Source organism: Leptinotarsa decemlineata, unplaced genomic scaffold (genome assembly GCF_025532065.1).
Source record: "Leptinotarsa decemlineata unplaced genomic scaffold, Ldec_3_MD MMD2_P_RNA_scaffold_5, whole genome shotgun sequence".
NCBI lineage: Eukaryota > Metazoa > Arthropoda > Insecta > Coleoptera > Chrysomelidae > Leptinotarsa > Leptinotarsa decemlineata.
In genome coordinates this window covers 15766449-15780806 of record NW_027412532.1, presented here as the reverse complement: position 1 = coordinate 15780806, position 14358 = coordinate 15766449, and the positions used below count along the sequence as shown (strand labels likewise).

Genomic DNA, 14358 nt, shown 5'->3' with positions numbered 1-14358 from the left:
GACAGAACAGACAGTTTACGAACTGTCATTGTCATGGAACAAATTTTTTTGGGTATCAAACATCTCTTGAAGATTGTGAGAATTTAGTTCAATCGTTTCTTATTATCCGAAAGGTGCTTATTAGAAATTGAAAAATAGTTTTTTCATTCAGTGTTACTATCTTTATTCGGGTTTGAAGGCCGTTGAAGTTTGGAACTGCATCTTAACGTTTCGCCAGCACGAGTGGCTGGCTTTTTCAGAGGTTTATTCATCTTCCGACGGCCTTCAAACCCGAATAAAGATACAACCACTGAAAATCTCAGCCGCGAAAGCCTTAACCAATTTATCAGTTTTCTCATTCTTCGGTCTGTATCATTGTCGGTCGGTAGCCAGGCGGTTCGACGTGGGTGCTTTGTTCACTCACTCGAATTGAGTGACGTATAGGTCGGTGGTTCAAGCCCCAGTCTGAACGATCAATTTTCACTTGCTATCGTCCAACCCGTGTTAGGCATCACACGTTATAAGGTAATACCTTGTTAATCCTTAGCTCGCACAAGTTTCACTACTTTTTCAGCATAACGTCCTCGTTATAACGTGTCTAGTCCATTACTGAGGATTGGTGTAAAATTGCGGGAAAAAAATCTGTGCGATTCTTTTCGAATAATTGTCTATTCAAGCTTCAATCTGGAATTTATAACGTTAAGCCTGGTTTACATACACACTGGGCATTAAAACTGATTAGGAAGGATGTATCTCCGAAAGAAATATGTGATATATCTGCAAATGATGTACACATTTCTGCATATGCTTCTCATTGAATGCCATTTTCTTTGTGAGTTTTTTACTGATAGAGAAATAGAAAGCTGGAATGTTATAAATATTATTCTGTCTGAGAAAAAATCTTCAGTGAGGGTTTGAAATAATCAGTTGTTTGAACGATTTTTGAGAAATTTCATTGTAATGAAACAGATTCAACTATAAATTTCACTCCACTTCAATAATGAGACTGAAGTCGCAACAGTAATTCTGGTATGATCATTCATTTTTTGTTAATAACATAACCAAAGTGAAAAATATTTCAATTCCTATTTAGAAGTACTTCCATTACATTCATAATGCTAGTTAGGTTGTTGTTCAACGCATGCAAAAAAGGGAATCCTCAAAGTGTAGACAAATTTCATGAGAGTAAAAAAAAATTGAAGTGAATGTATAGTGTATAAATGATCCCTTCGATATCCATTTTGCAAACTTGGAACAGTTTGGTCTGCGAAACAGCCATACTCGATAACTTCTTTGATTGACGACTTGTTTATTTTTTGAAAATTCATATTTACTAAGGATACACTATAAAAACAAACGTTTGTCTATTTTCCACGATAGTTCTATATTTGTTGACTAGTTCCGGTTATTACACCATTTTCAAAACAAAAACCAGTCAACAAATATGGAACTGTTGTGGAAAATAGACAAAACTGTGTTTTTATAGTGTATCCTCAGCATACTTAATGAAATTTCACTGAATACTTTCCTATATATTATGTTGTTTTTGTTATATGTCCACTACTCTAATTTCATCAATGAGAATTTGAAAGTAATTTGTATAGTAATCAGTCTTCCCAATGGAAAGTATCCATTCTTTATATATTAATGCAGAAGTGAGAAGGCAAAATGTTCTTTTGATAAAGCCGTACTTGTAAGAAGCAATATTACCACCAGTTGGCTACAGCTTCTTAATTTTCAAGCCATGATTGCAGTCATTACTACATATTGACTGTCAATGTGATTTACTCTTGACAATGCAATTTCCTAAAAGGTAATGGCTGACCTGCATTATTTAAGAGACCTACTTCAATACTTTTTTATTCATCCATGAACAAAAATGAATTTTCCTGTCGTTTTTGATCATCTTAATTGATTATGTTAATCTCTATGTGTACCATGTGGATTATAATAATTGAAATCACTGGAAATCACACTGTTATACTGTACAAACACAAGAATTCAAATGCCAAACTTAGTTATTCCAAACGAACCGATATTGTGGAAAGTGGATGTTCAAAGTGCGGATAGTCATTTCATTATTAATGTTTCTCATATTGGCATTCAAAATAGAACTACAAATTTATCTCACGGCATAATGATATAGTTCATGACGGCATTGCTGACGTTGAATAGTTTTATTTTGAGATATTGTTCTGTGCTCCTTCTAATATTAAAACGATTCAGATTTGCACTCTAATTTTAAATATTTTAATTACGTTTATGCGAGAAAAACGAATCAAAAATACTCTACTACAGTAGAGTAGGCAGGCGCACACTTTCAAAACTTGTTCAGCAGGATATAAACTTGTATTTCTCGTATTGCACGACGCGACGTTCATTCCATTGAAAAGCTCTAAACGGTGAGTAAATGAAGAACGATTCATAAAATGTCTACCACAATAATGAAACAAATAGTAGCGGATGATTTTTTAAACGATTGATGTTTCAAAAATTGTAAAATACTGAAAATTTCAATGAGAAATTCGAATGAAATATTTATTTGGGGTGATGAATGAATGTCTGCCATTCACTTTCGGAAAATTATTTCATGTGAATGTTGCCAGAAGCTATGCTGTAGATGATCGAACTGTGAGCTCCAATTTTGGTCGGTATCTCACTAATGTTATCTTCCAGGGCTGCAATTGTGACTGGCTTTTATCTGTATACGAGAGTCTTCGTGTATCCGAAAATCGTCTGCAGGGGTCGAATCGCATGATCTTGGTGGCCAATGAACTGCTCCAAAACGTGAGATTAAGTGATTAAGTCCTTGGTATCGCATGCCGGCGTGTGGCAGGAGGCACCGTCTTGTTGAAACCACACGTCAACCAAGCTCAATTCTTCCATTTAGGGAAAGAAAGTCGGTGCAATGATGCCGCCGGCCAACAAACCGCAACAAACAGTGCATCTTTCTCCAACTGCATTCGTCTCTAGCTGCACTTCATACCAAATTCGGCAATTCTGTTCGTTGAACCAAAATGAGCTTCGTCGCTGAAGATTAATTCCTCGATGGAAAAATGGATTTCCATCCATCTTTCCTGAGGCCCATTCACCAAACAGAAAACGTTGTGTTTCGTTATGGACACCGCTTTGTTTTGGCACAATCATGTTGCTGGAATTGCGAAGGCTACTTCTCAAAAGCTTGGAACACTGTTCCGAACCAGGAAACTGTACACACCTCAGCAACTTTTGATGCTTTATAAAGCTCATATCAGACGTTCCTTGGAGTATTGTTCTCATGTATGGAGCTCTACCTCCAAACATACCCTGAAGTTGCTGGATTCCATCCAGAAAAGAGCCATCTGCTTGATAATAGACGGGAACATCACGTGAAACCTTGATAGCCTAGAAAATCGAAGAAAGGTTGGAGAGTTGTCTCTCTTCTATAGATACTTTCACGGGAAGTGTTCGAGTGACTTGATACATTTGATTTCACCAAGAGCGGTACATTATCAGAAATGCGCGACGAACTGTGGCTGCTAATCGTTTTGAGGTTCAACTCAGTAAACCTCTAACTTCACTGTTTAAGAAGTCTTCCATCTGGAGAAGTGCATTTATGTGGAATGGACTTCTGAGAACGTTTTTACAAATCCAATGTGAATGGCTACTTTCGCACAGGCACCGCTCTGAGAGCGCCTTGAGGATTTTCCTGTAGTTCTTGTGTTTCGTACGTAAAAAAAGTCGTGAATAACAATATTTTCAGGTTTATATATGTATGCATAATAAGGTTATGTTGTTTTCTAATAGATATTTTTATGTGCGTTTTGTTGTAACATCAACTGAAACGAAGTATTTTTTCAGCTGACTAAAATTCACTTCTTGAACTATCTAATCTACAAGAAGAAGCTGATAAATTCAGAAATACTAAAACTCGCGTTCAACATTGAATTCAACCATAGAAAATAAAACTCGTTCATCAAAATATTCGTGAGAATCTTTTCAACAATGTTGAACAATACTGTAAGTTGCACTCTGCTACAAACTCCAATACGAAATATCATATCAGATAAATAATCAGATGATAAGCATGAGTTTGTAGAAAACAAGTCGTGCATAACCAATCTTGCATGCCTTTCACAATGTGTCTCTGAAGCTTTCGATAGTAAAATGCAGGTTATCGTCATTAATATAGACATGCAACAAGCTTTTGATCAAATAGATTTCTTCATTATTCTCGAGCGTTCATCAGAATTTGGTAGAAAACAGTATGTAGAGTATGAAGGCTTCAAATCTGCTATATATACTCCCAGTTCTGGAGTGACCCAAGGCTCTAATTTAGGACCTCTTTTATTCTTGATTTTCATTAATGATTCAACTAGAATAATAAACAATTCAAAACTGCTCTACGCCGATTACCTTAAAATATTTGAAGTGATTAAAAATTATGGAGACTGCTTACAGTATGAATTATATCTGATACATGATTGATGTTCCAATCATTGTTTGAATTTTAACATTGCTAAATGTCATGTATTGTCTTTTTCCAGAAATGAAATTGATAACAAAAGCATAAGTCGAGTTAATACAATGAAACACCTTGGCATTGATTTTGATCAGAAATTCACTTTTGTTTCACATATGGACAAAACTGTTTCGTCAGCTAGTCGAATGTTGGGCTTCATATTGAGGAATATCAGATAATTCAGAAATATAAAGGTAATAATCACGCTATTCTATGCTTATGTGAGGTCCAAACTAGAATATGGGGCGATGATCTGGTATACCATTTATAATTCTCATATACAGCAAATTGAAGTTGTCCAAAGAAAGTTCTTGAAATTCTTATCTTTCCGCACTACAGGTATTCACCCCCAAAAGGGAATTGACTATTCCATCCTTTTGAACCAATTCAATATTATATCACATATAATATTGAATTGGTTCAAAAACATCACATTTCTATATGATTTAATAAATAATAACATTTGTGTTCCGCTCCTACAAAAAATAAATTTTTATGTACCACTCAAGATACGAGAAAACATTTCATTGTTAGAGTAGTAGAACAAATATGAATCTCAATGCACAAGTAAATTTAATGTTTTGTAATTTTAATTTAGCATGTGTGACATTAATGGAAACTCTATGATCTTATCAAGGATTGTATCTTACATAGAACCTTTCATTTATAGTTTTTTTCATCAATTTATTTATTGTTTTATATCAACATTCGTTTATAATATGTCGATTGAATCTAATTATATTATTTCGTTCATATTATTAATATAATTTTCAATTCGTCAACTGCATATGTATATGTGAAGTTAATTGAATGTAATGTTATTTTTTTCAGTATATTTTCTTCAATCTTTCCTGTAATTGGGTGTACCCCTGAAGGAAATAAAGTGCTATCTATCTAATAGATGACAACCTCATGAAACGATAAATAAACAAGTATATTCATGATCAGTACAAAGTCTTTCACTTTATAAACTAGCGTTGAACATTCTGAATTTATGAAAACTTCATGTTATTCAAAGATAATCACATTAATAGCTTCTACCTCCCAAATTCTATTGATTTTCTATCAGTCGGGTTACCACTAATTGGTTCATCAGGTGATGGGGAACGGACATTCTATCAAGTAATCAGCTTGGCAATATCGACTAAGTAATCACATATATCAATCAGAGTCAGTTCACTTTATACTGCAAATATATCAACTTCGAATAGAATAACTGACAAACATCCTAAGAGTTATGGTATCTTAATAACACCAGCGATATAACAGAGAAAAAAATTTGAAAAATTGCAGGTATGTGTTCGCTCAACATTACAGTTAATCACTAGGTAAAAATACTCAACATTTATTTTCAAACAGCTCAAACAGAATGGATGAAAGTTCTTTCAGATATTTGTAGATCAAGTGTTTTACTATCAGAGATATTTTGAAGATCACCTGAGTTACCTTCTTAGGAAGATTGACACGTATTATGTATCTGTGTTAATTCAGATATTAGGATTGCTTCAACATCATATTTCCGAAATATCTTATTGTACCTGGCATTAGAGTTTACTGACAAGTATTCGTACTTTTTGTGAATTTTTCTTTTTCTTACATTGATTCTCTCTTGGCTAGATATTCGTAGATATTTACATTATCTTATTCATGTGTTGGGATAAATACAGGATAAATGAATACATTGATTGAAGTTTCGATTCTGGCTTCGATGCGATTTTGGAGAACGAGAAAAATGGCTACACTGTCATAGAAATTGGCAAAAAAAGTATGAATCAGTCTATATTTTTAATGAAGATGTACGAGTAATATAGGAAAATCCATATATAGGGTAACAATTTGAAAACTTACAATCGCTATATCTGAGCAACTGAAAAAATATAGTAAATCTTCGAATATCACTTTCATCACCGTGTTAGGAATCACACGTTAAAAAGTGAAACCTCGTCAATCCTTTTTTTTTACCCTGGGAGCTGTCTGACTTGTCTATTCAGTGCAAGTCTCCAGAAAACACTGCAGCTTCTTGGGCTTATTGCGTTTATTCTCCCATCTTCTCATGACACCCATTCCATCAGTCTCGTTCCCTGTACTAGTTTGTACAGGTTCCGTGTTGGATGTTCGTCATATTCTTCTGGGCGTAGTTTTGTACGTCCATATATAGCCTGCCTCCTGTGATTCAGTGCCTCACATTCGCATAAGATGTGTAGAGCTGTTTCTATGCCTTCGTTGCATTATCTGCAGCTGAGGTTTCCGTTGTACGGCCCCATTTTATTCAGGTGTCCTCAAAGCGGACAATGACCGGTTAGTAACCCTGTAATTATTCCGAGCCGATCCCTACTATATTGAAGTAGTTCTTCAGTTCTTTTCTCAGATGGTTCCCTAATGGAGGTTCTACTGTGTTTGTTACCAGGTACTTTTCCAGTACCCTGTGTGCTTCTTATTGGTCCTTGTCCTAATCTGGTTTCGTACCAATGATTTTGGTACCCCCAGAGCTGGTTCAGGACCTATATATGAAGTTGATGATCCGCGTCTAGCGTATTCATCAGCTTTATCATTACCTGTGATTCCTGAATGCCCTGGCACCCACTACAAAGTAAATTTGTTCCTGTTTGCAAGTTCATTCAGTTCTTTTTGGCATTCCCAGACCAGTTTTGATGTCACCTTCGGGTTTGTCAGAGCCCCTAGTGCACTCTTGCTGTCTGTAAAAATATTGATCCGCTCATTTCTTTGAGGTCTCAATTTAATAAGCCTTGCACACTGCAAGATACCATACACTTCCGCCTGAAAGACGCCGAAATTTCTGTTCGCTCCGTTCTTTTGTAGTTCGGTGAGTTTTCCAGTCTGAATTGGCCCATCCTGGCCTCCCCCATTATCACAAAGTGTAAAGGAGGTAGATTCATAAGTGTCTCCAATGCAGCTGTTGGGGTAGTTCTCATTGCTCCCATCATTCCCAAACATGCAAGTCTTAGCACCTTGACTAGTTTGTTGATGGCTGTCGCCTGCTTCATCTTTGGCCACCAGACCAGAGATGCGTATGTTATCATAGGTTTAACCACCATCGTGTATAGCCAATATGCCATGTCTGGTGCTTCTGGCGAGCATCAGTGCTACCTCCGCTTTCCTCTTTATCCTGTCTAAGTGTTGGTTCCAGATCAGGTTGGTTCCAACACTTGTATTTCTTCACCTCGAAGTTTTAGAGGTCTTAGACCTTCCGGTTTAGTCCACTTGGTAAATGCTACTATGGTCGATTTGGATGGGCTTATTTTAAGCCCTTCTTCCTCGGTCCATCTTGTTATAATGTTCAGGGCCTGCTGCATACATCCCTTCACTACATTATTGTATTTACCCTGGACTAAGATGACTAAGTCGTCTGCATATCCAGTGGTTCAAGAGACATAGTAGCTCGTCCATTACAAGGTTCCATAACAGAGGGGATAGAACACCCCCCTGAGGATATCTCCTTGCTACCCATGTCAAGACTGTTTCCCCCATAATGGTTGTATATACCAATCTTACCCTAAGCATGCAGTCTATCCACCTACAGCTTGTCTTGTCGATCCCTCTTCTCCTCGATGCCTGGATGATTGATTCTAACGACGTATTTTCAAATGCGCCCTCAATGTCCAAAAAAGCAGCTGAAAGTACTTCCTTGTTTTTGTGAGTATATTCTACTTTTTCTGTTACCCGACATAGAGCCGTTTCTGTTGACATACCTGATCTGTATGCATATTGGTCTCGATGTAATGGTCTGCTAGCCAGTGATACGTCCCTGATATGCCTGTCAAGTAGCTTTTCTAGCGTTTTCAACGCAAATGACATGAGACTAATTGGTCTCAAAGCCTTCGCCGAGTCCTGTCCGATTTTCCCAGGTTTCGGAATGAAGCTGGCCCTGATCAGTCTCCAAGTTTTTGGTATGTGTCCCAGTGCTAAGCTTGTCCTGAGAATTATACACAATGTTTTGAAAAGTGCTTCTGGTCCCTTTTGAAGCAGTACTGGGTATATGTCATCAGGTCCCGGCGACTTATAGGGTTGAAATGAGTTTACAGCCCATTTAATGTTCTCCATATCTATCACATTCTTTGCCATTTGCCAGTCCTCCCTAGATGCCCTTTTTGGGGTCTCCAGTTCTAAATCCGCCAGGACTTCGGTGTTAGATTTGTAATTTCGGACCCGGGAAAATGTACCCGGAAAAGCTCTCTGATAGTATTTTCTCCGGTTTTTGTATACTCCCTCGTATTTGTTTTCAGATTATTTATTGAGACCTGAGGTTCCTTCGAGAGTATTTTGTAGAGCCTGGCAGATGCTTGGGTCTGTTCGACATCCTCACATTACCTTCTCCACGTATCTCCCTTGGATTTTCTCAGGACTTTGTTATACTCAGTTAGGGAACTTCTGTATTGGTCCAATGAACCTGATTTCCTTACACATTTGAAGGCTTTTCTAGTTTTTTGTCTCATCCTCGCCAGATATTCATTCCACCAGGGCACATACCTGTTCGATCTCTGATTTACTATGGAACAATGTTCGTTGTACGTAGAAATGATAGCACCCTGTAATCGATCTGCTGACAACTCTAGGTCTATGAAATCTCTAATGTCAAAATCCATGCGGTCTAAACAGGTTTCCAGGTCCACCGTATAGGCTCCCCAGATATGTTAGGATCGAGGTCTGAATTCCTCCGATTTCAAAGTTTATGTGTCGATGGTCTGAACAACTTTCCTCATCGGACACATTCTATTTTCGAACATAGTTAATTAATTACAAATGTAGTTCCTATCGTTACATCTATCACTTCACTACGTCTCGCATTTACGAAAGTAGGTTTATTGCCTGTTTAAAGTTAAGTTATTTGCCATGATAAACTGTAGTAAGTGCTCACCTCTTTCGTTGGTGTTGGTGCTTCCCCAGGTTAGGTGGTGTGCATTGGCATCACAGCCAATTATAAGTTGTAGTCCCTCTGCTTGGCAGGCCCTAACCAACTCTTCAACTTCCCTGGTTGGTGGTGGTTCCGGACTGTCGTAAGGGAGGTATGCTGATCCAATGATGATTTCCTCAGGTCCGCCCCCGCCAGCCGTCTTTATTTTGTCGTTAATCCGACGTTAATCCTTAGATCGCACAAGTTTCGACTTCTAAGGGTTGTTATTCGTAGGGGTGCGACAGCTGGTTAACAGATTTTGAACAGATAATAGGGAGGGGGAAACAAACTTAAATCAGTTCGTTTCGTCTTTGACCAAGGCGTAATAATGACCAAATTCAACTCCAGAACCACAGTGAACAATGATTGCATGAATATTATAATAAAATAAAAACAGAATTGAACTGACAAATATTTGATTTTCTATTGATTGGTTTCCTAGGAAGGCTATAAGTACAACAGCCTACCTGTTTAAAAATTCAAATTTCACATGGATAATTTTCTGACATATTGTAAACAATATGTTTTTTCAATATTAAATCGTCGTTTTTTCCCGTCACAGAAAAAAATTGTGTATTATACATGGGAAAAATATTAGATTTTAGCTCGATATGATACTTTTTCCCTTGTACAATAAATAATTATGGTTTCTATGTTTGAAAACATTCCTATTACCATCGTAGCACTAATATAAAGACTCAAATTTCACGCCTGTACTATTTTTGCTTATTTGTACCTGACAAAATTTGATAAGTAATAGTAACAACAAAAGGGTGTTCGAAATATTCGTTTTTGGGAGGTACTTTTGTATTTCATTTTCCACTCTGAGACGGGAAACGATACTCTTATTATCAATACATTTGATTTTCATTTCGATACGTTGTACACCAGAAACAGAATGTTCATCTACAATAATGGTGTACAACACAGCTGAACGTGTCAAAATGATTTTTATTTATGCTAGACCAGTGTTTGTTAAGAACAACTGAAATATTCAACGAGAGGCACCTATAGAGAAATGTAAATCACATGTACATTCGCCAACTAATAACAAAATTTCAAAAAACTGGTACTATCGCTAATAAAAAAGGGATACTAAGATTACTGGACGAAGCAACTCAAATTGAAGTACTCGGACAGTTTGCAATGAATCATAATTTATCGACTAGTAGACAGCTATAGCAACCGGTTAATCCAGTTGCTATATCTGTCCGCCAATCTGTAGAGAAAGTACTTAAATTACATGAATTTCATCCATAAGAAATGCAAATCCTTCAAGAACTATGACTATGACACCGACAGAAGAAATGAATTTTGTGAATTTATGACATATAGTATTATCGCAGAATGGCCCATCAAAATATTTGCTTTGATGACGAATACCTTTTTTATTTGAATAGGCACGAAAATAAACAAAACTGTCGTGACGAGAACACACGAATATTTACAGAAGGACATACGCAATACCCCGAAAAAGTTAATATTTGGGCTGGTATAATGGTAGATGCAATTATTGGTCCATTATTTACAGAAGGGAATTTAATGGCGAACTGTATGCTCACATGCCAGAAAAATCTGTCGAACCTCGTATAGTACATGAGTTAGAGAATCAGAGAGACCATACATGACATCTTTAGAAAAAAATTCATTACATTTTCAACAGTTCCAGTAAGATAATGGTTTAATAATAATTATGTTGATCAATAGATGGGACGAAGATGTGTTATTTAATGGCTTCCTAGGTCCCCGGACTTATTTTCTATTGATTTCTTCTTTTGGGGCCACCTAAAATCTGTTATTTTAGGACACAACCTGACTCAATAGTTTGAAAATAGACTTTATTATTGTCTTGAAGAGAATGGAAATCATTTTGAACATTTCTTAAATTAATGATAGAAAATAAAATTTCAATTGAAATAAACAGTGTTTCATCAATAAACCAAAATATACTTCATCGAATATAGCTTTGTAAGGTACTATTGAAGAGCATTCCTTGAAAGCTTTTAGATAAGGTATCACAAGGGGGGTTGCCATTTTAGAATATAAAGTTGGGTGGCGTATTTTGATTTATATTTCGACTCCTGATACTCTCACGAACTCACATTTATTCGCTATATATATATATATATATATATATATATATATATATATATATATATATATATATATATATATATATATATATATATATATATATATATGTATATATATATATATATATTTATATTTATATTTTTATGTTTGCTACGGTATGTATATTTTTCAATTCATACTCATTTATCCTCCGCCCACCTAAGCTCTGTATTTTATATCTTCACTTTTATTTATACCTATTGTTTGTATGATTTATTTGCCTGTTTTTAAAAGATTTTCTTCTGAAAAAGTATTATTATTAACAATAATTATTAGACTTTGTCTATGAGATGTTTTTTCCTGACAATAAAGGATATTTGAATCTGCAGATTACTGTGATGTATCGATGCATGCCTAGATACCTTAATGGACTGAGGCAATCCAAAAATGCATCATAGTCCCTCAAATCGTCTAAACATTTGTTCGGAGTACGACGATTCGGGTATAGCTCAACATACATATTCCTTGCCAAAAGAGATTTCTATTTGATTTTGCATAACCAAATAGCATATCTGTCGCTTCATCATTTGAATACAATATTTGATATGTTCATAAACGACAGTTCTCAACAGATATCAACAACGCATTCATTTTTTCTGCCGTAGGACCCAAGCAAAGCCTACGCGTTTAAGATGGTAAATGGTCATAACAAATTATACAACAATCGAATTTTTACCAAAAACTGATATTTTCGTTACTTTCAGGATTGAGAATTATATAAAAATATTACGAATTATAATTGATTAAGGAAAAATAAGCCTTGAAAGAAGGATTACGGCAAAAACAAATTTTCAAAATGAAAAAGTACGAATTTTTATTGTGTTAAGGTGCCTACCTGTCGAGTTTATTGAGTTTTCTGAAATGTATTTTGGAAAAATTGAAACAATTTACAAAAGAAGTAATTTAAAATTGTTGTCACTGATGATGGTAGTCATTTCAAATGAAACGCTATGAAATATCTAATGTGATATACCCTCGGATTGTGAATTTATTGTTGTACCAATATCTGTAATGAAAAGTAATAAAAAAGACAGATCCGTATTTAAAAAAAAGTTGACACGAAATGTTTTATCGAATATTTATTATTACATTGTCATAGTACACTTCGAATACATAACATTTTCTTTTTCCATTTTTTGATATTCTCCGAAATAACAATTCCATTCGAAGAAATCGAAACATTTTCGGTTTTCCCCGTATAACTCGAGAAGGGCGAGAGTCCCCGTGAATTTTCTCAACCTTTATTTGTTCCCGATGACAGTTACCTTTTTTCCAATTTAATCGTCTTCGTATCTGTTACGGTTTAGAGTATAGCTATGTTATCACATGATAAAAGAAACGGCCTGTATATCAAAAGAATTACCCAATATACCCTATCAGGGTATTTTCAAAGAAAAGTCTAGTTATATTCTCTACCAAACCATCACGCTACCATGCAGATGTTGATGCAGCTAACCAAAACAATTGCAAGTGAGTTGTCAAACATTGAGTTTTAGATTTTGACATTGTCCCGGTCATAGTGTTTTAAAAAAGGTACAAGCAGATATTTTTGTGTAAGTGAATTACATATAGAAATAATATATATGTAGGTGGGTGTTTGAATAGAGATATATAATTTATCACATGGTTAATAAATTCAGCTTGCATGATTCAACAACACAATATAACCTCTAATGTATGTTATGTGGTTTACATATCAATGCAGAATATTCGAGTTTGTTTTGATATTGCTGTAGGCTGAGTAGTTTGGGAATGGTAGATTTGAGTTTGGTAACTAGTAGTTTTTGCGACTGTAATATTGATTATCATTTTTCAAATATCTGCCATGTAAACAGTGAGATTGTTGTAGATTGAGTAGTTCTTTCTCTTCCAGGATTAAAGTAGTGTTGGTGTATTTTTGGTGAAGTAGATTGAAGTGAATTTACAAAAGATTTTGATGGCTCAGAGAAGGTATTGGTAAGTGTAGTCGCTTCTTTTTTTTTGTAGAAAGTAGTTTAGAATTTTGAAACACATAGAAAGAACACAGTCTAGTTTCTTTTTGAACTTCGTTAGAAAAAAGCAATAGCCAAAATTTTGCCAGTGGAACTTGCAAAAACATAACGTTGTCGGTCATATTCTTTGATGTTATATTTATCATTATATCCTATGATCACTGTCAAAAATTTATATATACTGTGTGTCCGCTTCAACTAAAGCCAAACACATATCTTCATGTTCTATAGTTTCGGCTTCTTATATGTGTTAATTTATTTTAATTGAATGGGTAGGGTGAAAACAATACTTCACAAATCAAGCGACTTATTCATTGTTGAAAATGCGGCTTCAATATACTACAATTTGGTCAGTAAATAAGATTGATTTTGCATTTGCATTTTGTAATATAGAGAGGTATTAAGGTCTATTTTCTACAAACCTCATATAAAATGGAGAATTAGAAAGACAAAGTTTTTCTTCAGCTCTTCAATTTCAATTTGAATCAATTTAAATCGAAACAGACTTCATACTCAGAATGAACATTCCAAAAAACAAGAATACGCATAGTAACACGAAACTAGAGCTCAAAAACAAAGCACTCTTGAAACAACACCAGACAGCGCAGTTTCAACCCAACTAGGTCTCATCACTGGTACTAGGCTGAATCATAAATGCATTGCTGGACTCAACTGTCGCCAAAGGACAAGCTCCAGTAAAAAAACGAAGACTTCATCGATGGGATTAACGAATAACAATATCGTGATATTCCTGGATTGAATCTTATGTCTTCAAGAAAATTGAATCCAACAATGCAGCAGTGCCGATAGGTCAAAATAGCGCTGTCTATTGTTGAATCGTG

The 14358-nt window shown here is 35.4% G+C and overlaps 1 protein-coding gene across 4 annotated transcripts in view; it reads left to right on the top strand.

Moving 5' to 3' along the window:
• The first annotated feature begins 12961 nt into the window (after window positions 1–12961).
• msi (RNA-binding protein musashi) overlaps window positions 12962–14358 on the top strand; it is a 398619-nt gene continuing 397222 nt past the window's right edge. Inside the window, exons 1-2 of one of the 4 annotated variants that reach the window (XM_074169628.1) lie at window positions 12962–13078; window positions 13399–13475. In XM_074169628.1, coding sequence (XP_074025729.1) covers window positions 13462–13475 — 14 coding nt within the window. In that variant the 5' untranslated portion in view covers window positions 12962–13078; window positions 13399–13461. Of the gene's footprint in view, window positions 13079–13398; window positions 13482–14358 lie in introns of those variants that run through there. The other 3 variants (XM_074169626.1, XM_074169624.1, XM_074169625.1) reach the window with 3 other exon arrangements.